The following is a 25,893-nucleotide window of genomic DNA, read 5'->3' on the forward strand; positions in this document are numbered from 1 at the left end:
CTGGGGCTCTGTGCATTACCTTTCTTTGGGCGCTGCAGCCAAAGAGTGGCATGGTCCAGCACTGTCCCTCAGTGCTGTGGGCAGGAGGGGAGCCCAACTGGGGTACCTCCTGCCTGTAGGGTTGCACACTGAGAGTCGCTGTAGGTGGATGTGTCCATGAAGAAGGCTTTACATTAGCGTCTCTAGTGACAGGCTCCCTATCAGCAGTTCTCTCTTAAAAAATCCCATCTCTAGACATAAGACACATCTCTAGTGCTGAGAGAGCATCAAGCACTAAGGTGTCTACATTAGAGCAGTCCAGGGTTGTGAGGTGGGGAAGCAGGGCCTTTTGCTGGCTTGGGGTTGGCCTGGTGCAAGTGTAGGAGTGTTTCAACCACGAAGCAGTAATCTCATATGTGAGTCCTGGTGGAAGTGTCCTCCAGTGGCAACCTAGTGCCTGTGCCATGAAAAGAGTGGGCTTGGGATGCACCAAGCACTGCATGGCTGAGTTGTGTGCAAAGGGGGCTGTGTGCCTGGTGCTTTGGGCAGCTGGAAAAAGTTCCATGGGTGCACCCACATCTGTGTGTTGGAAACCCTGCCATCAAGGCAGTCTGGTGATGCAGCTGTGGGCATCCTCTTGCTCCTTAACGCTCCCTGGGACCTTGCAGGAGAGAAAAGGTCCCTGCTTTGTCTGGTCACTTGTCCTCAACAGCCACCAAGTGATCTGGGTGAAACCTGACCCACTGAATTTTTATTATGTAATAATTAAATCAAAGACACGCAGATGAGATCTGGAGAACCTACTAGGGAAGAGATTGGCTTGGCACAGTCCAAGTCTGTCACTTTGATCCTGCACCACGCACAATGTGTGGTAATTACCCTGTGGCTAGATATACTGGATGGTGAGCTGGCAGGTGTGAGCTTCTGCTTGTCTTTACAAATCACTGGCACGTAGGTAGCCACATTAATGCAGTGCTGAGCTTGCATTAAATTATCCTCTCTTTCACCTTGAACTCAGCCTATCATTAACCACAGCTACGTGGCTTTCACCTCAGCCTGTGGCCAGCCTGCCTGGAGTGGAGATGGTCAGTTCGCAATTCAGTACCTAGAGATGCAACACAGAGTGGAAGCAAAGCATCCAAATGCATGTTGGTGTGTGGTTTCAGAGCTGTCATCCCGACATTTTTCAGAGTAGGTGTTTGGGTCTGACCACTGTGCTGTTTGATTTAAAGCCCTTTTATACTCCAGGCCAGTTTTTTCTCCCAGATGGATGCAACAAATGCAGCAGTTGCTGGTTGGTATTTTTTTGTTGTTTTGTTTGGGGTTTTTTGTTGTTGTTGTTTTGGTCTGGGGTTTTTTTTTTTTTTTTTTTTTTTTTTTTTTTATTTCCCAGAGCTCAGTTTCTCCTTGGGCCATGATACAAGGTGGCCAAGTATCTGTCATTGTGTGATCCCTGAGATCCTTCTGAGCACAGATGGTTCTCTGTTACCCCACAACAATGGGAGCCACTGGGTGCTTGGCACTTTGAAAATGGGACCATCCATTTTTGCTCCTGCTTTGTGTACATCAGTTGGAAAGGCAGCACAAGGAAGGGAGGGGTGGGTAGGCTTTCAGTGCAGTGGCATTTGCTGCAACAGCAAATGTGAACCGCTCTGTATGCATCCACCACTGCAAAATGACCTTCAGCTACCTGAGCTGTTAAAGGAAGTGCTGGCAGAAAGCTGAATTGCTCATTAATTGCTTTGTAATTTAGCTAATTGGTTTTGTCAAGGCTGTGGAACATACGGGGTGTGGCTGATTATCTTCCCAGTGTTTCACCTTTAAAAGTGAAAATGACCTAAAAACTTCTTTTTTTAAGTAAAACCATCATGTGTGGTGCATTCTTTGGATGGATGTCAGGTCTGAATATCTGCTTTCTTCAGCCTCTGCGCCTGGCCTGTGGCCTCAGACTGTTCCTGGGCCACAGGGACCCTTTCTGAAGTGTAGCAGACATTTCTAGCATTCCTTCCTCTGTAGTGCACACTCCCAAAGTAGGGCTGCCCAAAAACTCCTAAGTAAAAGGACCAGCTCTGGATAACTACAGCTGTGAGGGTGTTCAAAAGTGAATTAAACTGAGTGGTATTTTCCCTGCTGGGCAGAGCGTAGTTACTCCTTTAGGAGAGGGCTGGGAAGGGAGGTCAGGCTTTTTTACTTTGCGCGTGTGGAGTATAAATCCAGTGTCTCTCTTTTTTTTTCTTTTCTTTTTTTTTTTTTTTTTAATTTGCAGGTAGTGGCCGTGGAAGCAGCGCTTTGCTTCCTCACACCATCATCAATGAATTTCCAGAGTATGGCACCGTGGAGCCAAGCAGACATGAGCCATCAGCTTCACCGACACGCCGCGCAGAGCCCGTGACACGCCATCCAGAGAGACGGGACAGTCACCACCACACCAGGCCCGTTCCTCAGTGTGCAGCTCCTGCAGACGATTCCAGACCTGATGCTGGGGCAGCGCAGCTGCACGCCCCAGAAGAAGGTTTGCAACCTGCGGGTAACCTGCCAGAGATTACGAAGGTCTCTCGACGGTTAGAAGCAACAAAGGTGCAGGAGAGAACAAATACTTCTCTCGATTCAGAGACGCAAATGGAAAAAAAGAGTGCTACTGGCAGCCAAAATGCGCAGGCAGCCAGAGAGCCAGTTCCAGGAGGCCAAGAAAAACTCTCAGACATGCCTCTTCCTTCTGAACGAACAGCTGAGGAAAAAAAGCATTTGGTCGCAGAGGAAGGTCTGGCTGCAATATGGACTGGAGAAAAGCAGTCCGAGCCCTTGCAAGGCATTAGTAACAAAGCTGAGGAGGTCCACGCGGTGCAGGGACAAAGCTGCCACAGACCATCTGCGACAAACCGGGAAGCAGCCAGGAGAGTGGAGGGGTGGGCTTGTTCCGAGGAGTTTTCAGGGTACAGTCAGGGTAAAACGCAAATGGGTCCTGAGAGGAGGCTCGCTAAAGAGGCAGCTGGGAGTAAACATGTAGAATTTCAAGGGGTGGAGATTTTATGGCTGCAGAAAGCTGAGGAGCAGAGAAGAAAGAAGCACTCACTGGTGGACTCTTCGTCTGTGGAGAGAAAGGCATTCCCCAAAACATCCAGCCACCCTGCGTCGCCAGTGGTCTCTCCAGGCCTGCTCTCCTCGCCAGACAGCGCATGGAGTGAGGTCTGTGAGGACCCAAGGCTGGGACCCACTGCATCTGGAGCTGCCCCTCGAGCACCACCCAGTGAAAGCGAGAAGGATGAAGTTCCCATGAAGGACAGGAGGAACTGTGGCGAGGAGGAGGCGTCTGTGCTAGTGAGAGGACAGGGCAGGTGAGACCGTGCTTGGAGGGGTGCAGGGGTCAGCTGGCATTCCTCTTGGACTAAGCACATGGCCTTTGCCTACCTCCTTAGGAGCTAATGAGAAACAACAAATGTTTGTCTGCTGCCTTCAGTGTGGTGTCTGTGGTAGTGATTCCTGTCTGGTGGTGGCTAGTGCATGAAATTCGGACTGAACCCCCTACACAACACCTCACTAAAGCCTGAAGTCCATCTCACGTTCTGAAACATAAACACATCTTGCTATTTGCACAGTGATGTCTGTGTGAGGAGGCATCTGTAGCAGGTGTAATTGGGATCCAGACACGGCATGTAATTAAATAAGGCAGCATGCAGGCCTGCCCATATGCGCCTGGCCAGGTTTTCTGATTTCAGGCAGAGTTTGTGAAAGAACAGTGTGAGCACCTCTGAGAGGTCAGGTAATAAAGACATTTTATCCAGGGCCTTGGAGAGTATAAGAGGGTAAATGCTGTGATGTGCTTTTTCTATCTGTCTATCTATCTATCTATCTATCTATCTATCTATCTATCTATCTATCTATCTATCTATCTATCTATCATCTAATCTATGTTTATAGAATTTTAGCTATACATACTGCAAAAAGTGTGCTCTGCTTTTTATGAGAGCATCCTGATTTGCTTACTTTTCTGTCCTGATGCACATCTGTGACAAAGATGGTGTGCTCTGAGCAAACCGGGCCCGCTCTGAGCAGTCGAGCTGTTTGCTGACGAGACAGCAGGATCTCAGCAAGGGAGGCTCTTGTGACTCTGCACCTTGGGATACGGGGAGTTTTGCTTTGGCTAGTGCCTGGGATTACTCAGTTTGGCAGCCCTAACCTCTGGCACGTGCCGTGAGGAGCCCCACTGTATTTGATGCAGCAGAGAAGAAAACTCTCTGCAGGGGGATGCTGCACCTTCCCCTGTACATCAGCAAGCAGGCTGAGTCTTCTCCCTCCAAATCTGGTTCTCCTGGATCCATGTGTTTAACTGCACTTGCTTCCCCTTTGCATTTTGGAGTGATTTCCTTCAGCTTTTTTGCCAAAGACCCCAGTCCTAGGACTGCAGAGCTAGCAAACTATCCTTCAAGGGCAGAGGCTCTGTCTGAGTACACATCTCCAACATGTGCAGCCTCTGGCATGGCACTGGTGTTAGGACATACCTTATGTGTATGTGAGTACATTTTCTCCTTTGCCCACAAGCAGCTGATTTTACCTGTTAGGCAATATTAGGTTGTCCCCCAGCCCCCTCTTTTACCCAGAAGATTGTTTCTTTTCGTGTCCCCAGAGAGAGAGATGGTGCCAATCATAAACAGAGGTGGTGCAAGGAGAAACTAGCATTTTACCTGCAGTGCCCTCTCCTGCACAAAGCCGCGCTGACCTTTCTGTTCACAAAGGTGGAAGGCGAGAAGGTTCAACCAGAAGTCTAAACCTTGCCCCCGAGCTGAAACGAGCTGTTTTCTGGTTAATTTTCAGGATGATGGAGGAGGGCGAAGCAGCCGCAGGAGGATATGAAGATTTCCTTGGGCAGAGGCAATCCGACGTCTCCACTGATCTGTACAGCTCACAGTTCGAAAACATCCTAGACAATGCATCTCTGTACTACAGCGCAGAGTCGCTGGAGACCTTGTACTCGGAGCCTGACAGCTACTTCAGCTTTGAGATGCCACTCACTCCCATGATCCAGCAGCGCATGAAGGAAGGCGGGCAGTTTTTAGATCGGACATCAGCCTTGGGGCAGCCAGATGTCCCTGACAGGGAGGTGAAGGGATGCGGTGAAGGCATCGCCAATGGCTTAAGGGATACAAGCAAAACACTCTTCAAAGGAGATGTCACAGAAGTCCCTCATCTGGAAAGGTAAAAGCAGTGGGTGAGCTTTTTGTGTGCCTGCTGATTTTTCCCCAGTCTCTGTTTACTTCAGTGTACTGTTGCAGAGTGGTTTTGCCTCTTTCAACGCTGCAAATTTTCTACAGAGAATAATTTCAAGTGTGACAGAGTGAGCTGCAGGAGAGAAGTGAGCCATCCAAACCTGCCATTCATTAGAAAAGTGCAAATTTACTATATGAAGGTTTATTGGTGATACTTGTGTTGATAAAAGTTTGCCTGGTATTGTCACGACTCTGGGACCTGTCCCTGGAGGAGTTAGTTACTGGTTACAGATGAACCTTGGTCAGCTCCAATTCCTACCTGAATTTATCAGCAGCAATTTTAGGAGCAGTAACACTCTATGCACACAGACGAGTTGTCCAAATGCAGTTTGTGGTTTGGATGTTAAAGGTGTGGCTCTGGGCATAGCTTTTCCTATCTTGAGGTCAGCAGGAGTTTTGAGCGTTACTTCAGCTGGGATGAGGTTTTGCTCCCACCACATTCAAGGGACTAGAGGCTGTTAGCTGTGGCTTTGATTTGTGCACTAGTTACTTATTGAGAGAGGAGGCGGTGTTGCAAAAATGTTAATAATTTCCGTTTAAGTAAAGGGAGAGATAAGAAAACCTATTAAAAGAAAGAGTCATGTGAGAAGCAGAAAGTAGGCTGAAAATACTGTACAATTGTACAAACTCACTGTGAGCAAACTTTCCTCGTGTGCTGTCAGAGAGGGTGGAGAGAGTGAGAGGCAGCCACAGACAAAGTGGGAGGTTGTGTCAAAAGCAATAACCTGCAGAGTGGTGAGGGTGCCACTCATCTCCAAAGGGATGAGGGACCTTGTGAGTAACAAAGATGCCTCTGGTCTCCATCCTCCAGGGACAGGACATTATTCAAGAGTCCTTAGACTATTCTCTTAGATGAAACTAATCTAGTTTGAGCTTTCCTGGGAGTCAGCAGTGGGAGATCTTTTATCTGTTTTATTGCTTTTGTGCTAGCATGAAAGAATTCTTCTGAGCAAAAGTAGTTTGGTTAACTTTATGGATTAAGGTACAGTTTGCTCTTAAACCAATGGGCAGAAGGACTTAGAAGTTGAACATATTTTTCCATCAATCCTATAGTAAAAAAGGTGCTTAAATCTTGTGCATGCATGGTGACAATAGGCAACAAGTGACTGCTAATTTGCAATAACCTCTATGAAGCCAGAAACTGAGGTCAGTCCTGGCACTTGCAGCTCCTTATACCAAAACCAGAGGCATAAAACTGGTCAGTGGAGGACAAGTAGCACATACAGACCCTGATTCTGTTACCCCCTTGTTGCAGCATTTAACATCTAGAAGATACTGTCAAGTGAGACCCTCATTGGCTCATCAAGACAAAAGTTATCACAAAGACAAAGGTGTACTTAGGTGAGTCAGATTGGGTGCCTGGCTAACGTCTGTTTCACTAGGAATTAATTTTAGTTTAAATTTGCAGCCATAGTGATAAACCAACAGAGGTTTTTTTAATTCTTCGTTTCTTCCTCCTCTATACAAAAAAAAACCCAACAAAAAAAAAAAAACCAATCAAAAAACAAAGAAGAAAGGACGTGTCCCCAGCAGCAGGTTTGTTAGGAAGCCGTGCTGGTGTGGTCTGCAGGCTCTGTTAGGGACAAGCCTCGAATGACAAGGCTCACTTAAGGTAGGTGCCAATAGAGAAAGCCCCTGCAGCAGTATGAATATGGCCAACAGAGTAATCCTCCCAGCAAGAACCTTATAGCCAACACGACGCCTCCCTGCCCGGTATTCCGAACGTCACGTTGTATGGCGCCAGATGTGGATGTTGTGTTGTGCGGGGGTGACTGACAGGTCGCCTGTTGGAACCAGTGGGGAATCGCGGTGTTGCAGTTCGCGAGTGAGCAGCACTACGTGCACGCCGGCGGTGGCGCGGGGTTTATTCGCTGAGGGGTGTGTGTGTCATGGTGAGGATGCTCAGGTGAACCAGAAACAGCCTCCGGAGAGCCGCGCCTGCTCGGGGAGTTTGCAGGCGCGGTTGCGTTGCCTGAAGCGATCCCCGGGACTCGTTTAATCCCACGTGTGTGATGGGCGTACGGCAGGCTCTGCGGCACCTCTGCCTCCTCCCGAGGTTCTCCTCTCCGGCGGTGCCGTGAGCCTGCGGTCGTGCCTGGGGCTGCGGTTCCTCACGCCCATCGCCTGCCTGGCGCTGCGGAGCAGCGGGGGGCACCCACCGCAGTGGTCCTGCCCTCCCGGAGGAGGAGGAGGAGAAAGAGGAGGAGGCGGGGGAGCCAAACCCTCCACCCCGCCGTGCCTGGCCCCGCGCTCCCTGCGCGATGCCCGCCGAGGGCTCCCCGGCTCCCCCCGTTCTCAGTCCCGGCTCCCCCCGAGGGCTCCCCCGAGGGCTCCCCCCGTTCTCAGTCCCGGCTCCCCCCGAGGGCTCCCCCGAGGGCTCCCCGGCTCCCCCCGTTCTCAGTCCCGGCTCCCCCCGAGGGCTCCCCCGAGGGCTTCCCCCGTTCTCAATCCCGGCTCCCCACCGAGGGCTCCCCCGAGGGCTCGCCGGTTCCCCCCACTCTCATCCCCGGCTCCGGAGGGCGGTGCCGACAGGAGAGCGGCGGGAGGAGCCCCTCCCATAGGGGTGGGGGCAGCTGTTGGGGTCTCAGCATGTAGATACTGGCAAATGCAAAGCGAAGTGTGTATGTGTGTAATTTTTGGGATGCGGGGCGGGGGTGTCGGGAGCGAAGCAGGGCAGTTGTGGCAGTGCGGGACAGCGAGGAGGACGAGCCCCATCTTTTGCAGAAACGGCGCTGCCAACCCGAGGGAAGCAAAAACCGAAACTAAAGCCTCGGCGGTGTATTTCGCTGACACGACAAGCCTGTGGGGAGGGAGCCCGCTTCCACGGGGGAACAGTGTGAAACACGTGCGGCTTTTCCCCCGGCCCAGTGAGCAAGGGGGCGGCGGACCTGAGAGCCAAGAGCTGGTGCTTTTACACCTGGAAAATTGGGAGCCGTGTGCCCTTTGGGAGAGCCTGGGCTCCCCCGTGGCGATGCCCTCCTGACAGCATCTAGCTGAGCACCGCGGCCCCTTCTGCTCCCGTCCGGAGGGACCCAGCGCGGAGCTGACCCTGGGCGGAGTGAGGTTTCGATGCGTGAGGGCAAGGAAACCTTGGTCTTGTAATGAATAAGCGGGAGGGTAACATCCTTCTCGGCTCTTAGGAAATCGCTGGCTTTGGGAGGGGTCAGCTCTGGTATGTGAAGGCCGGTCACATGCTTTCAGAACTGGGGGAAAAAAAAAAAAAAAAAAAAGGAAAAAATACTAGAGGCTTGCGGGCTGCAAGTTCCTATGGCTCCTGGGTGTCTGGAGATTTCATCCCTGCTGTCCTCCTTGTCAGCTGCTGGCCGTGGTTAATCGCAGTAAGTCCTGGCGAGAGCTGTGCGATGGACCTGCCTGCTCTGACAGCCACTCGCCGCACTTCCTTAGGGCAGGGGGATGTCAGCTGGCCCCTGTCTCTTCCTGAATGGCAGGCTGGCTTGGTTTTGCAAGTAGTCCTTTCCTAGCACAGCTTAGGTTCCCTTTCTGCCTGGCCAGTGGAGGAGGGATGGTTGGGGGAGAAGGATGTGCAGCTTGCCTTCCTTTGGGAATAGTCTTTGTGTCTTTGAGGGGGGCTTAATCTCTGTCCGAGGTAGGTAATGATCATTCCTCTGGGGAAAAAATCTCTGCTGAAGTAGTCTTAAATTTCCACAGGAGGAGGTGGGAGGACTGGGGGAGGAAGGGTAGTGTGTGAGGTTTCAGAGCTAAGGGACAGCCTTGCTGCGTGTCAGGGCACCATGGGATCCTCGTGAAGTGTGTTGAGCCACAGGTTGCCAGTGTAATGAAGCTTTGTAGTGGCAATAAAGACATTGCATTTGGGCTGTGTTTGGTGCCCTTGTCTCTGTGTTGTCCTTGCAGAAGCGTGCAGTCCCCACTGTTGCACCCACACCCCAGGTGCTGCACTGCTCCCTTCTCATGCCAGAGGGCTGTGTTAAGACAGAGCAAGGCTCAGCTTTCCTATATGGGAGCTTGTTCTTACTCTCAGGGGCAATAAGAGGTGTAACCATTCACACCTAGTCAGAGTGGGATGAAAAGGAGGTATTTCAAGATAAGAGGTGGGAAAAGTGAGTTATCTTTTGTATGTATAGAGGGTCAGTGTGACTAGAAGTGAAGTATGAAATTCTCTCTATGATGATCTCCATCCTTCTACTTTCAGACTTTAAAGACAGAACTTCTTCTAGTCGTTCCTTTTACTTCATTCTTTAGAACAGGCTTTCCGTTCCATCTCCCCTTGTATGATAAAGTCAGAATAAGAAGTTAAAAAAAGAACAACAAACTAAAACCTTAAGGCATTTCTTTTCCCAAGTTGGGAAGGTGTGGTCTCTTTTGGTAGGACATTGCCCAAGATTTTTCTGAATCCAGAGAGAAAATAAAAAAAATCTGTATTGCCGCTCCTAATCCTCAAAAATGCAAAATATTTTCCACCTGCCATCATCTTCAAAGAACTGCTGGTGCTCAGCAAATTCTGCAAGTCCTGTTATTTTTTTTTCCCCTAGAGTTGCAAACACAAATTTAGTCACATATGTGTTCAAGGGGGGAAGAAAAATAACTCCATAAAGCAATCTGGTGATTCTCAGAATAAAAGCACAAGAACATAGACTGCAATTCCCAAGGGTGTCAGGTTACTCTTGATTGTTGGGGCCTCTTATAGGAGTTCCTGTGATGGTTTTATTTCTTCTGCATATGGATCATTTCCAGCAGTTTCTTGGTTGGCACTGTGCCCATTCTTTCTTTGAGACAGTAAACTTTGTTGACAAATAAACCCAGTTTTGATTCCTTTCTCCAGGTTGGTTCTCTAAGTCTCCTCCCAGTTTATCAGTATCCTGCATACCGTTTATACTTCTGGTTTTCAGTTTGTACACTGGTATTTTTGTCCAAAGTAGCTTGTATTTGATTTTTCAATGTGGATATGAGACTCAATACTTAGATATCTAACATGTAATCTTCATACATTCATTTAGTTGGTCTGTTCAACTGCATTCTGGGAGAGCTTTTTTCCCCTTTGAAGATCCACCTTGTGACCTGGTTGAATTTTTTCACTCGGTGTGAGATCTGCTGAGATCGCTGTGTTCCTAGGCGGACGATTTTCAGACATGCATCAACTCATTTCAGACATGCCTCCCAAATTTTGGGACTTTGGAGACACGGGACTTTCAGAAGGTGGTGTTTCATATTTGCTGCTAGCCGTATGCCCAGGATAAGGAAACTTATTCAGGAAAATGCCATTGGTTGTTGTCCTAGAAGACCGAATGCGTCAGATGCATCTGTAGCTGGTGAGCAAGCAAACAAGTGCTGGAGCCCATTTGCTGGCACATCTGTAAGTTCCTGAGCCACTACTAAGCACCATGTGCTGGCATGGATGTGTTGAATCCAGGTACAGATGAAGTGGCACAGCTCACAGGGGCAAATCTCTGACACCACTGGCATTTTGACAGCTGAGGATTTGCCCCACTATTGCACAGCACAATAACTTCAAAAATGTTAAGCCGCACGCTGTTCACGTTGGTATTCCCTGCAAGGAGCGTGGCATCACTTTATCAGGTCTCTGGAGAGACAATATACAGAGTTTGCCTTTGCTCTGCCTAATGATATGCTTGCAATGCCAGTTTAGTGAGAGTTTGTAAAGCTGCTTCTAGCTCCTAAATAAACTGTTGTTTTAGAGAAAAAAAAGGCTGCTGACTTTTTGCCTCTTCAGTTCCCAGCCTCCTCTGAAAATAAAACAAACAAAACAAAAATCCAGGAGCTGACAGAGACAGAAATGAGAAATAAAAAAAAAAGCGAAGCAGCTGATCAGTCCTCTACACAAAGCGCCTCAGTATAGAGCTGTCAGCAGCTCAGCTTCTAAGCTGGCATCTGTTGGCATGTCTCCATTAAAGTCAAAGCCATTTAGGTCAGGAAGCCTTGATTCACCAAAACCGAGGCGCCTCTGCCAGCTCCGAGCCGGTCCCAAAGTGCAGCACTGTCTCATCCATTAGCCACGACTGGCTGCTAGTCAAGCCCCCCTCCATGTTATTGCTGGTTAAGTCTCTTCTTCCTCTGCCTGTCTGTTGGGATAGAGAGAGAGGGAGCCTGGCAGCTGGCAGGACGGCGTGGAGGCGTGTACAGCTTCGGATGTGATGCTGGAGCAGCGGTGGAGAAGAACAGGGCACACAGCATGCAGGCTCCTTGCTAGCACAGCTGGTGAGCTGTGGGTTGTTTGGGGTTGCTTTCTCTTTGCTGGGGAAACTCTGTCTTTTGTTGTTATTCACTACTCTTTTTCAGGGCAGGTGGTTCGTCGTGCTGCATGGTTTCAGTGTAAAGCTCCTGCGTGATGCGAGTGCCAGTGCTGAAGTGCTCCATCTGCACATCTTTACACGAAAAGGTGTAAACACCTGTATTTTTATGCATCTGTTTGGCTCCCTGCAGGGGGGGACCAGCTGCCCCATTAATATGCACTCCCTGGGCCAGTCTCCAAACAGTTAAACTGAGCCCAGGCCAGGGGGAAGTACTCTGTGGCTTCCCAGTTTTGCTCCTGTCCTGCAGGAATCTGCAGGAGCCTCATGGGGAAAGGTCATGCTGGTGCTGAGCACAGGGATGGCTCTTGACACCTGGAGCAGGTGGGCTCCAAGGGGAGAGCCTGAGGGTTACTGAAGCCCTGAAACTGAGTGTTTTCTGAGCTAGGTCATGGGTGTGCAGGGCATTTTTTGGATCTCTTTGTTTATTTGTATTTGGGTGCAAGTGGGCCAGATCCTGAGCGTGGGACTGTCCTGATGCATTCAGGAGACTGCTCTACATGTCTGTGTTTCTGTCAGAAATATCCACTGCAGGGGGAGCCTTTGGATACCGTGGCAAGGGCCAGGTTTTCACTTCCTAGACACGGTGTCGTGAATGGGGCGAGAGTCTTTTTATGACCGCTAACCCTTGACATAGCGATGTAAGGAGCCTGAGGTCAAACCTAAAGTATTTTTAGCAAGACATCTGTACTTCAGGCAACGGGCCAGCATGTCTGTGTAATAAAGGACACGCTGTCTCTCGGAAGGACTGCAGTCCTTGTCCCTGCATATGGCAGGACTTCTTGTCCTCATGCTGTGATCCTGTAACAATGACGATGACTGCATTTGCTGTAGGCGAGCCTACCAGAAATTGCATTTTCTGAATGCTCTAGCTCTTACCTTCCTTTTTTATGATCTGCAGGAATTCTTCTAGTCAAAGAAAAAGGCACATGATTACAGGAAGCAAGAGGTTATTTTTAAGCAGCGGTGTGCATTTCACCCTCTGAAATTGACTTTGCATATGTATTTTATTGATAACCATTAGGAGATTACAAGGCTTGTTGCTTCTAACTCTGCTCCTCTCTGTGTGATGTGACAAGGCTGAGGTACTTTTTAATGGATTCTTGGTGGTTACTCTGGCTTGTGGAATCAGTCCTCTCTTCGTGTGTCCTGACTGATGCTGTGCTCGTGAGACCCCCACTGAATTGAGTTGCAGCAAAGTGCAGCTGTGTCAATCCTCAAAGAGGGATCTACTTCAAAGCATGTCTTTGAAGAGAATCCACACGTAGGACTTCAAAGATGATTAAACCATTTGGAGTAAAATAGCACACTGAGTCATCTGCTAGGGAAGGGCATTATTTGTATTTTTATTATTTTTCTCCCCTTCCTACAGTTGTTTCTTGGAAGAGCCCTGGAGCTGAAGGTAACTGGCAAGGTAAATTGTTGCTTGAGGTGCTTTTGTGCTCGCTCTCTTCTGACCCTGAAGAAGCTGGTTTGGAGCTGCAGTAAAGCTGCAGCAGAGCTGTTCCCAGCCCGTTTGTGTGGTCGGGTCATTTGTAGCAGGAACTGACTCATCACATCCCACTGCTGATGGGATTTCTTTGCTTTCTCCAGTGGGGCTACTCCTTTCAGAGCCAGGCTGTTCAAGCACAGCTTTTCAGCTCCCTTGAAACAAAATTCAGCCTGTGCTATTGCTTATTTCTGGTTGGCTCTGAAATGTGGAAGGGTGTCACTGACTGAACATCCATATATGCTGTATCGATGTCCCTGCCACCTTTGAGGTGAGAGTTGCCTCTAGAGGGGCTGTTGAATTAGAAATAGAGGCAGAGTAGATGGTTATGTTTAAGGGATTGCTTTCCTGTTTCAGAACCAGGAGGAGAAGGTTTGAAGTAAAGGCATTTAAAACAACAGGACCAGCACTGTGCTTCAGAGGGATGCTGTACCCCTGCCGAAAACAACATTAGTTCTGGCCCTGCCTTCAGCATGCCAGAATGCCTCCCCGCCCTTCCTTACTTCTAATCATTGCCGTATTTGCCTGACACACCCTGCCTTGGAGAAGAGCTGATGTTAAAGGCGTGCACTTTTATTTGAGAAAGTTGGTTTTCCTCCTTTATCCTCCTCCTCTCTTTCCAGGAAGACTGTGAAAGTCCCAGGCTTGTCTCATCCAGGCTCTTTGTGCCATCTGTGCACCCAGTGCACTCCCTCCAGAAGTGCATTCCAGATGAATTAGTATTCCCTGGGGAAGGAACAAGTGCACCCAGGGGAGTCCGTGTGGCACAGAGCATATGCTGTGCATCAGTCTGGTGAAAATGGCAGGCAGTGGCAGGATGGGATCACAGATGTGGCTGGGATGAGGACAGCACTTAGGCTGAGTTGTCACACCCTGCCACTCAGGTGTGAAATCATCTCTGAACATCACCTCCTTGATAGCAGCTGGGCCAGTTGCTCCATGGTGGATCGGAGCTCTTACTTCCACGAAGCAAGATGCTAATGTGCTTTTCTTCCTTGGGACAAAGCAGAGAGGTTTTTTTCTCCATGGATATGCTAAAAACTGAAGAGCATCCCAAGCTTTTTAAGGCGTCTGAAACAGCATATGCTGAGACCGACGTTTTCGCTTGCAGTCCAATTGCTGGCCCTGCTCTGTCTTTTCCCTGGAAGCTGCAGCCATTCCTCAACTATACATCGCTGTGTGGAGTTTCAGTTTTGGTGAAACCTGGGATGGGAGGCAAGGGGGGAGTAAGTGAATCTGGAATATTCAGGAACAGATCAAATGCACCACAAGTGCTGCACATGGCAAGATTGAGATACCTTGACATTGGGAGCTAAATCGCTGTAGACCTGGTCAATAATGGAATAAGTGAAGAAACCAGTGTGAAATGTTTCAGGCTCTGCTTAGCTGTTTTGAGAAGGCTTTGTGGAGCTTACAGTGTGCCGGTGTCTCATCGGGGAGCATGGACTGCTGTTGTTAGAAAGTATTGAATTTTACCACAGCAGCTGTTTATTGAGTTGCTGTGATTGCTGCTGGATGTGGTGGTCACATCCTCTGTGCGTTCCCTGCGGACACACGGGATGCTTTGACAGAAGGAGCAAGGATGCATCAAGAGCGTATTGCTGGGGATGGAAACATGAAGGTCTAAGGACCTGGTTTCTGACCACAGCTCGTGTGCTATGAGTCCGGGGAGGTGTGGGGATTTTTGTAGCTTGTTTTCTGTTTTCTGATAGAAGAGATTAATGTAAGTATCTCTGGATAAAAATCAGGAGCCATTGCTGTACAGGCAATTACGAGTAATATCACTACAGTCGCATTTGGCCCTGAGTCTAGGATTAGGTGGAATGTCATCTGTTACATTTTTCAGGCTGCTTTTATTGGAGTTTTCTCATTATTATGTGATAAAGAGTAAAGCTGCATGAAAAATCCATGTCCAGTCTTGCTCTAAATCACAAAGCCCTTTCTTGGCTCTGTTTTGATGGTAATGCTGCTGTGGATTCTTTATGTGTAGAAACTGTAGACTTGCAGAAGAGAGATCTGTATGCAGCCTTGGTTGCTCCTAGCTCTTGATTAGAGTCCTTTATAAGCATCCTACAGGGGGAGGGAAGTATTGCTGAGTTCAGCAGCTGGGTAAAGTGAGGCACAGGTGGAAAATGGTGCACCCCCAGAGTCCTGAAAATAAGAAGAGATGTCAGCCTTTCCCCTGAGCAACACCTCCTGGACCCTGCTAAAATGTCCCATCCTGAAGACAGCCTGCAGTAGTCACGCACAGGGCATCTGCATTTCCTGATTCCTCAGTGATGTAAGCACTGAGGCTTCTCACCACCTAAAACACTTGAGCGCTGAACTCTCACTTTAAGAATCTTTCGTTTCCCCTGAACAAGAGGCTTATGCTACAGGCAACGTATATTGTTGATTTGACAGAGTTTTTGTACATACAAAGTAATAAGCTAATCAACTGTCGGAATTAACTGCTGGAATAACTGAAGGACACATCCCTTATTCTTTGATACGTGTGTGGGGACCCCCAGTCAGGATGAAGTTTTAAATGCAGGAGGTTGGAAGATAAGGTTTCTTGTGAAGCCCCGTTGGCTAGTTTTGGTGAGCAGGGTATAAAAAAGCACACTCTCCTCCTTGGTGGGTGTTGCTCCCTCTCTCCCAGCCACTGCTGTGAGAGGCAGAACAGAAGCTGGGAGCTGCCGTCCTGTTTATTTCACTAAGTGCCAGATGCTGGCACTTCCGTTCTTTCTAAACTCGTGGTGGTTTGTGGTAACGTTGACTCTCGTAGTGCCGTGGTTCCTAGCAGGGTGCAGATGTTTCTTGTCAGCTTTGGCCATCTTTCAGGGCTATAAATACTGCCTTTAATAAAGAGCAGTGGTGAAAGAGGACTGTGATTTATGAGTGAGGCTCTGTGAGCTGGCACGGCTTTTGAAGCGGCAGTTGTACGTGAAAGGCTCTGTAGATGTGTTAGCTCACCTGGTTATCCCTTGCTCTTGTCAATTGTTAGAGCTGGGAATTTGGAATCAGTCGTGCCTGATTTGAATGGACAAGGCCTTGACTGGGGCATGTGTCAGAGGACTCTGGAATTTGCTTTCTTCACAGGTTTGGCGTAGACCAAATAATTTCACATATTGGCTAGTGATTTTGGAAAGGGCTGAGGAGGCATTTTCCACAACCACAGTGTCAGTTTTTTCTTTCTTTAGTTTTTTTCTTTCTGGGATAGGTGATGGTAATGATGTTAATGCTGTTGAAGTTGTATTTACAGTATTAATTCCCTACTAGAGCACTGAGACTGTCTCCCTTTTGTTACAGCATCTTTTTATTTACACTAAAGCAAATGAAAAATTAAGTCCCCAGTACATGCAGAACAGGCTAGATTTCTGTGTTCCCCTGATATTTGATAAAAAAAGTTTTAGCCACAGTGTGGATGTGTGATATTTGTAATGTTCTAGCAGCACTGGAAATATGGAAACACATAAAATACTCCTTTCTGTAGGAGCACTGCATACCTCCTTCTCTTAAACCATGGATGGAAAGAAAGGTAGGACACAGGTTGATGATTTGTGTGGAAAGAGGCATGCGGAATGCCAAATATTTTCATTTTAAGTTCGCTTAATATGAAAATCTCATCTTTAAAGGGTTAATAAGTGGCTAGCAGATACCTGAGTAAATGGGTAGATAATCGTTACTTGAGCACAGCGATAGTTGTTTTAACCATGGCCTGTTAACTCTGAAGATTACAGTGGTGTATGAAGCTGTGGTATGTTGTTTAAAGTGCTATGTATTTGAAGTCATCTTTAACTCATTCCACTCATATCTGCCCTATGCATGACCCCTGCTGATCATTCATGAGCCCTGTGTAAATGGGGTTTTAGTAGAAAGAATTTCTGTGTAGTATTTTTAAAAAAATAGAAATGCTGTCAAGCACACACGCACACAGTGCTGAGATTTTGCAAGAATTTTCATGCCAGTATCAGAGAAAAGTTTTTCTAAAGTTAAAAGCCTGGCTTATGTGCAGGGATGTGTATGTGGGGGTGTGCTTTTTGGTGTGGAGGGCTCTTGCCTCTTTGATGGGAGAAGGAAAGCTCACCAGAGCTTTCCTACTGTAGTAGTGGTGGGAGGAATCTATAAATGCATGATTTATCTAAAGTGCCCTGGGAATACCATGCTGAACATCCTGACTTTGAGCAGCTGATGAGGGAAATAATTGCCACCACGAGGGAGCAGGAGGAAAGCAAGGAGTTCTCCAGGCGCTGGCGTGGATGGCTTGTGTCTCCTCATTTTCCAAACTGGGTTCCTTCCTCTGAGTCCTGCTTTTTCTAGCAGTGCCTCCCCAAGGGATGTCCGCTGCTCATGGGCAGCACAGAAGCCACTGAGAATTCTGGTGATGTCATTTTAGATTTGGGGGATTGTATTGTTTTCAGGACAACTGGGGAAGAATGAGGAAGGGACTTGTGCTGAGTCAGCTTGGAGTAGCTGAACACCCTGGCTTAATTACTGCATTTCTCCTGAAAAATGGCTTATGGCCTATTTTTACAGGGGCCTCTTCAAACCAAAGAGGCAGCTGGGTTAAAAAATACTAGTGCAAGAAGCAAACGAAGAGCCAGTGTTCTCGGGTGCAGTTGTAGACTGATAATACCAAACAGCTCTCTCTGAAGTGAGCACAAGTGGTAGACACTTACCAGAGTCAGAAAGCCCTTACTTGTCTCTCTGCGTTTAGCACTCTTAACTCCTGGTGGCTGCTAAATAAATATCCCTGTTCTACACTGCTCCTTCAATTAAGTGGATTTGCTACATTGTGTGATCTTGCCTCTGTACTGTTAATTGCCTGCTATCCTAAGAGGAATCTGGAATGTTATCTTACCTTATTTTTTCTGTTTTTCTGTATTCTTTTCATCTCATAGCGATGTTGATCTGCAGAATGTGGTGTTAGACTCCAGTGCTGCCATGGGGAGCAATGAACTTCAGGAGAAAGATGCCACTGGAGCCCTTGGCCACGATCTCAGCAATGGCAGCAGCAGCAATTTGGAAGCAGCCAGGCGCCTGGCTAAGCGCCTCTACCATCTGGACAGATTCAAACGCTCTGATGTGGCAAAGCACTTGGGCAAAAAGTATGTGCTGATACGAGGCTTTCAGCCACGTTGTTCTCTTTGCTGGTTCTAGAAGGGGTTCACTCTCGAATGATAACCTCTATTTATTTGTTTGCTTTTCTGTAGCAATGAATTCAGCAAGCTTGTGGCCGAGGAGTACCTTAAGTTCTTCGACTTCACAGGCATGACGCTGGACTGCTCGCTCAGGTACAAGCCCGTTTGCAGACTTTATGTTCTTGTTTTAGCAACAGTCCTGTGGGGACTTGAGAGAGTGCTGAGAGGGATGTGATGCATTTTTGGGGCAGAGCTTTCCTCTTCAGTTTGTCTCGGTGTGCTGCCATACTTGGGTGCTACTCCAGGAAATCTTTGGGTGGACCTGCTGAGAGATGGTCCTTGATCCGAGGAGATGGAGAAAAGTGACCATTCGTACAGTAAGCACACTAGTCTGCCACGTACTGCTGGAGAATTAGGGTGTTGCTCACAACTGATCTGCACAGGCTTTCTGGCTGATACATTGTGGAGCTTGCTCTGCCTGGCTTCAGTGTACTAAATTTAGGCAGGGTTTGATGTGGCTCGGCAGCCCCCCTCTCTCTGTCTCCCTGAGGCAGAGCAGCAAAAGCTTCCACGTGGAAAATGCTGTTGAGAGTTCTGTAGCTGCCAGCATGGGTGTTTGAAAACCCAGCCCTTCAATTTTCCTTCCTTTTTATGCTGGAATCAAGCCTCAACAGTGTTTATTTTCAGTCCTTTTTTTTCTCAGAAGGCAGAACACCAAGTCTGTGTAGCAGTGGCCTGTTAGCACAGTTGCTGTGTTCTGGTGTTTAAAGGGATTTAAAATGGGTTTAAATTGTCTGGCTGAGGTTACCTAAGTGGGATATTGTTTTTTTTCTAATGATTTTAAGCTAGGAGCTGTGCATGCACTTCTCAGTCCCTTTGCAAGTGCGTTTCCAGGAGTTACTGGTGCCATCAGAGCATGGCAGAGCCCGTGAGCAAGGAAACCCCAGAGTCCTGCCTGCTGAAGGTGGTGGAAATGAAACATGCCTGCATTAGCATGAACTGCCTGCTCCTGAGGCAGGCAGAGCGGAGCCAAGCTGGAGCACCCGCTCAGGGTGCGAGCTGCTGCAGCAGTGGGAGGTCTGCTGCTCCTTCCAGGTTCTAACAGCCCTGAAGCATAATGCTAAATATAGCCTTCTTTTAAATTGTGAAACCCAACACCTAATTGCTTTGTGGCCCATATTTAGGGAGGTTTCTGCTCCCAGTAGATCTCCTGTTAATATTAATAGTCATGACCTTCTCTAAAATATGCCCAGGCTCGTGTGGGACTTAAACAAGGCAGGGTTTTGCTGAGGTTCAGGAGTAGGTGCAGCGGTTGTAGGCTACGTGCCCTGGGCGTGCAGCAGCAGCCAGGGACAGGGCATCCTCCTGAAGCCTGGGGAAACAGAGGCATACTGCCTTGCACTTTGCAGAGAGTGAAAGGTAACAGCCCTGTTGCTGCTGGCTCGCGGACAAGCTGTGGTTTGCCGAGCATTTTGGAGCCCATGGCAGCCGCCCAGACCATGCTACCCCCAGGCTGTGGGAGGCTGTTGTGCAGCCTCAGTGACAAGTCTGAGACTTGGGAAGGGTTGTTTCTTCATTGTCTTGCTCTGCTTCCACACTGGACCCACGTTGCCCAGGCATCTCCAGCGTGCATTGCTCGCATCCTCTGCAGGAGGGGAGGAGGTGGAGTGGCTACTCCAGCCCCTCTCAGAGTCCATTCTGGAGTCCAACCCTGGACATGGGGAGAGCAGACTTCAGGCTACTCAGGTTAGTAGTTAGTCAGGTCCCCTGGAAAAATGCTTTTGAAGGTGCTGGGGTCCATCAGTGATGGTCACTTTTTAAGCACCACCTCCTGTGGGCACAGGAGCAGGCAATTCCAAAATGTCTGCAGTCAAGCAGATGAAGCAGATTGGCTTGGGTGACCATGGATCTTCTTCTGGATCTAAGGCAAAAAAAGAAGGTGTATGCCCAGTGAAAGCAAGGTCAGGTGATGTGGGAGGAGTACTGAGATGCTGCTCACCACTATAGGGTGAAAATTCGTGCGGACAAAGCTCAGTTGGACTTGAAGGTGGCCAGTACTGTGGAGGACAATAAAAAGAGGTTTTTTAAGTGAATCAGTAGAAAAAAACAGTGCAGAAATCTCTTTGGCCTGTTACAGGATGAAGATGGTAATTTCAGAAAGAGGGACATAGACAAGGCAGAGATGTTTAATGCTTTCTTTGCCTCTGTCTTCAACACCAGTTATAGGCTAAGTGGGTCCCAGTGCCCTCAGCTGGACAACCATGGCTGTGAGAATGCTAAATTCCCAGTCGACCCTGAAGTTATGTGGGATCTGCTGCTCCAGCTGGATCCCTGCAAGTCTATGGTGCCTGGTGGAATTCATCCAAAAATACTCGAAGAGCTAGCTGATGTCATCATGAGGCCTCTCTCAATGATTTGGGAATCTGGGGAGGTCCCAGTTGACTGTAAGCTGGACAGTGTTCAAGAATGGCAAGGAGGATGACCCCGGAAACCACAGGCCTGTCAGTGTCACTTCAGTGACTGGTAAACCCATCCCAAATACTGCAGAAATTAAGCCTGTCCTGGATGGAACCAGGACATTATCCACTCCTTATTCTATATACTATGTCATCCCCAGATCCTACACCTTCCAAATATGTATATAAACATGAGCACAGGTATCATTACCACAGTCAGTGGCTGTTGTTCCAGAATGTCTGTTGAGTTCATTTAGTCCACGACTGTGGATTCTGTCCATCCTAAATACCTTCCAGGGCAGGAGGGCTGGTGTGCTGTTGGCTGGTTGCAAGCTGCGTCAGGAGGCTCGTGACTGCTGTATCTGGAGGAGTCCATACTCATTATCCGTGGTGGTTATGGCACACAGTGGCAGTGTCATTCAGCAACCAATACCACGCAATTCAACATTACAGACTGTTCTCACCCAAAAGTCAAATCCCCTTTAGGTACACATTGTGTTTCCCCTTCCCTCTGCCTCACCCAACAAGTACACTGGAGTCCTTGAGCAGAAGCCACCCCACAGGTTTGCCTTTGCTCGAGGCAGAACTAATCCAAACTGTCTTCCCTAACGTAGTTCTCATATGCACCACAGGGCCTTTATCCCCTTTTACGCTGCATGGAGGTTTTGATGGGGCAGGACCAGCTTAATTGGTAGGGCCTCTATTATTAACTAACCAGCTGGCCTCTGCTAAATGTAGATCCCAGTGTCTGAAAGTCCCACCACCCATTGTTTTAAATGTGGTTTTTAACAGTCCGTTGTACTGTTCAATTTTCCCAGAGGCTGGGGCATGATAGGGAATATCATACACCTACTCAATATTGTGCTCTCTGTCTCAGGTGTCTGTGAGGCTGAAATGATGTGTGGAAGGGACTTTCCCTTTGAACATCCAGCCCAGCATGGGAATTTGGGGTGCCAGGAGGAGCTGTGCTTCGGTACCAATCCCTTCTGAAGCAGCTTGAACCCCTTCATAAGCTGCCAGAATTTCTTTTTCAGGTGGGGTGTAGTAGGCATCGGATCCTTTGTATCCCCAACTCCAGATCCGCAGGGGTCATCCTCAATTCTCCCTAGGTGCTTTTTGCCAGAGACTCCAGGAAAAACCATTCTGCAGTGTAGAGCCCATTTTTCACATCTTACCCTGTCCTGTTGGCCCAAGGGCTACTGCATGAACAGTCTCCTGTTTAATTTGTTCAAAAGTGTGGTGTTGTTCAGGACCCCACTTAAAATCATTCTTCTACCAGGCCTCTTGATAGAGAGGGTTTACAATTTGACTGTAATCTGAAATATGCATTCTCAAAATCCCACAGTGCCTAGGAAAGCTTGTGTTTCCTTTTTGCTGGTTGATAGGGACACAGCTGCTGTTTGGTTGACCGTGTCCACTGGAATCTCACAATGTCCATCTTGCCATTCTGCTCCTAAAAACTGAATTTTCTAGGCAGGTCTCTTGACCTTACTTTGCTTTATGGCAAGACTGGGCTGAGGAGGATTTGGATTATCTTGCCTTTTCCCCAGAACGTCCCCTGCTGTGTTGCCCCACATGGTGATGTCAGCAATGTATTGCAAGTGTTCTGGAGCCCCACCCTTTCCCAGTGCAGTCTGGATCAGTAAATGGCAAATGGTGGGTCTGTGTTTCCACCCCTGGGACAGTCAATTCCAGGTGTACTGGATGTCCCTCCAGGTGAAACCAAACTGTGGCCTGCATTCTGCTGCCAAAGCAGTGGAGAAGAATGCATTAACAGTGTCAGTGGTGACATACCACTCTGCTGCCTTGGACTCCGGTTTGTACTGAAGTTCCAGCGTGCCTGGCACAGCATCACTGAGTGGTGGTGTGACTTTGTTCAGGCCACAATAATCTGCTGTCTCCACACTCCACTGGGTTTATACACTGGCTGTATAGGACTATTAAAGGGTGAGTGAGCCTGCTGACCAGTCCCTGGCTGTCCAGTTCAGGAGTTGTCTCACGGATGGGGGTCACAGAGTCCTGGTTGGTGCGGTGCTGTTGACAGTGCACTCTTGTGGTAGCCACGAGTACCTGTTATTCTTCAACCCTCAGCAGTCCCACAGCAGAGAAGTTCTCTGAGGGATCAAGCAGGGTATTCACCTGTCTCATTTCCTCTCTCTCTACATCACCTCACCCAAAAGTCCAGCCATACCCTTCTGGGTCCCTGAAATACCCTCTCCTGAAGTAATCTGTGCCAAGGAGGCACAGGGCATCTGGGCCAGTCACAAGGGGGTGTTTTTGCCATTTGTTCCCAGTCAGGCTCACTTCAGCTTCCAGTACAGTCGGCTGTTGGGATCACACTGCCACCACAGAAGTAGAGAGAAATTCTGCCCTGCATATCTCAATGGCATCAGGGTACAGTGTGTGCTGGTGTCAACTAAAACCTTATATCCTTCTGGGTCTGATGTGCCAGGCCATCAGATCCACATGGTCCAATAGATCCGACTGTCCCTTTCCTCCACCTGGCTGGAGGCAGGACTCCTCTACTTCTGGTCGTTTCTCACTTGTAAATATGAACTGGATATCCCTTCAAGAGGATTGGAAGCCCTTCAATTAAAAATCGATCCTGTCCTGGCTGGAACCAGGACAGGAGCACAGGGTAGGAAGGACAGAGAAACCCTGTGAAGACTCACTTGTATCTGCCTGTGAATTGTGTTATTTGCAGTACATTACATGTGAGAAATTAAGTTATTGCCAGGCAGATCACACTCTTTATGGATGTGAGATTGTTGCAAGTACGACCCGTCTCTGCCCTTAACATCAAAGAGAAAAAATTAAAGTCTGTGCATCGAGACTGGATAGACGTGTTTGTTCCAGCAAGGTGCCTCTCAGATTTGGTCTTAGTTTCAGTCCTATGGGATATTTAAGAATTGTCTATTAGACACTCATTCTGCATGCTGTCTTACTTCGGACCCAGAAGGTTTGTGTTCTCAGGCTTTTCCCAGAAGCGTCCTGAGAAACGAACGCAGAAGGTCGCCTTTGGCTGTGAGGCACGTTTCTCCAGGAGGAGGGACGGCAGTGTGGTTAAGAGGAGGGGTGTTCAAGTGTCGCAGTAAAAGTGCAATGTGTGTGTGTCCCCCACCTCTCTGCCCAGGCTGACTGGCTGTAATGAGCGAGCCCCGTGGGTGCACCAGCCCTGTACCCTTGACCGCCGTGAGCAAGAACACAGGAGGGCCGGGTTACTCCTCCTGCTGTTGAAGCTCAGTGGGAGATGTTGCAGCTCTTCTGCCCCCTGCAACTCTTGCCCAGATAATTTCTGCAGGTCAGGTAGTCACACTGCCCCCTGCAAGGTGGCTGGTGTGGTCCTGGCCAATCTGATAGGATACCCTCTGGAAGGAGGAGCACACATTTGGAGTGAGCTCTGAGTCTGCTCTGTGCCTGCTTGACTTCACCACCTGGAGTAGCTCCTCTGATTTAGAGGGGAGTACTAATGAGTGTCAAGTTAAAAGATGCAGGGGTGACAGGGAATTAGAAGAGGACAGAGAACATCCTGGATGCTTGTCTTGCATAAACAACACCCGCTCCAGTTCCTTCCCCAAATAAAAGAAAAATATTAAAAATAAGAAGAGCTCTTTCAAATGATGGAATTAAGTATTATTTTGTATGTTCTGTGTCTGAGACCAGTGGTAATTTAACTTTCATTTCATTTACTATAATGCTGGAATTAACTGCACACAGAATGATAGCCCATTTTCCTAGAAAGCCTCTTTGGAACTTAATGTCTGGTGTGTGCTTACTTATTTCTTTCTGTGAAGTGTACTTTGCTCTGTGCACTGTGTGAAGCAAAAAAGAGATTTATTACTTTAATTTCACTTTTTTTTCCCCCTGCTCTTTTTTAGGAGTTTCTTTAAAGCCTTTTCGCTTATGGGAGAAACTCAGGAACGAGAGAGAGTTTTAATCCACTTCTCCAGCCGATACTACCAGTGCAACCCAAACACGATTTCTTCTCAAGGTAACTTTGTTTCTGATACTGCGGTATTTGGTTTTCTCCTGTCATTCTCACCTTCAACAGCATGTGGGGTGTATGCCTGGCAACTGAGGCTGGGAAGTTGCCACACCACACTTTAGAGACTCCCTGTGGTCAGCACTGAAACCCTCCACATTCTCCACACATAGTTGTGGAAAATCTATATTTATCCCCAGCAGGAGAGGTGTTTAGGCCTCCTCAGTATAAATCCTCAGTTGCAGCTTCCCGTATTTGAATGTCCTCCACTGTAGTTCCCGCTCTCACTGACTTCAGTGTGTGGAGGCACTTGTACTCTTACACACATGGACAAGAATAGGTCCCACCTCAGGTGGAAGAGAAATTGTTTTCTTTCCGTACTCCACTCACTGCTTGTGTGTCTGCATGCACTGGCAGCAGGCATGCCAGTTCTTGCCAGTTGTGGGGGTGAATTTTGGGTGCCGTATCCAGACTCTGGCATGGTTTTATCTTGACTAGCTAACATCAGTCAGAGTGCCTCCTCCTTGCCAATGTTTTCAGTCATTTTTGAAATGGATGAGGAAAACAAACAAGCACACAGATCAAACCTGAAAAAACTGGCATTGGAGAAGAGGACAAACTGTCCATTGGCGCAGCTGCTGTGTTCAGCCAGCCGCCCTGGCAGAGCCACATGGCCCTGCGATTGCAGCATGAGCTGGTCACACACTGAGGGAGGAGGACAAAAAGGAAAGCAGCCATTGGGGTTAAGCTGTACCTTTAGTCTCAAGTGTGAGTGAGAAAGAACTGCCACTCTTGGAAGTACTGCAGTGCTTCCTTACCCCTTGCTTTGTGACCTGCCCCTGTTGCAGTGGGGTGATGTTTGTCCACTTTGCTCCTGTTCAGCTTTACTGGCTGATGTGCTGGGGAGGGGAAGAGTTAGCAGTAAGACAGGATCTGCTCCTATGGTATCTGTGCCCTCTGCCTATTGCCTTTTTAGTTCCAAGACGCTGTAGGCAGTCAGGTGGAATGGGTGCATCATGGCCAGACTGAAATAATGACTTGCCTGTTGATGAGGCGTCCTCACTCCAGTCCGGGGTGCGAGAGGGAAATTGTCACTTCTGAGCCTGAGTAAGCATTTAGATCAAAGGGAGTCCTGCACACTTTGCCCGTGATCTTAGCACTCTGTGCAGTTTTGGGCACCACAATATAAGGAAGATATAAAGCCATCAGAAAGTGTTTGGAAAAGGGATACGAAGGTAGTGAAGGGTCTAGAGGGAAAACCATAGGAGAAGTAGTGGGGTCACTTAGTTTACTCAACCTGGAGAAAGGAGGCA

General features: G+C 48.3%; 1 protein-coding gene across 2 annotated transcripts in view; it reads left to right on the top strand.

Annotated features, from left to right (window-relative positions):
• PSD3 (pleckstrin and Sec7 domain containing 3) overlaps positions 1-25,893 on the top strand; it is a 112,030-nt gene that overhangs the window by 23,344 nt on the left and 62,793 nt on the right. For both annotated transcript variants that reach the window (XM_050330221.1, XM_050330222.1), the window contains 5 exons: positions 2,246-3,314; positions 4,792-5,172; positions 17,903-18,109; positions 18,215-18,295; positions 24,477-24,589. In XM_050330221.1, the coding sequence (XP_050186178.1) occupies positions 2,246-3,314; positions 4,792-5,172; positions 17,903-18,109; positions 18,215-18,295; positions 24,477-24,589 (1,851 nt within the window). The remainder of the gene's footprint in view (positions 1-2,245; positions 3,315-4,791; positions 5,173-17,902; positions 18,110-18,214; positions 18,296-24,476; positions 24,590-25,893) is intronic.

The sequence above is a fragment of the Myiozetetes cayanensis genome, unplaced genomic scaffold, assembly GCF_022539395.1.
Source record: "Myiozetetes cayanensis isolate MyiCay16 unplaced genomic scaffold, myiCay2020 scf4, whole genome shotgun sequence".
NCBI lineage: Eukaryota > Metazoa > Chordata > Aves > Passeriformes > Tyrannidae > Myiozetetes > Myiozetetes cayanensis.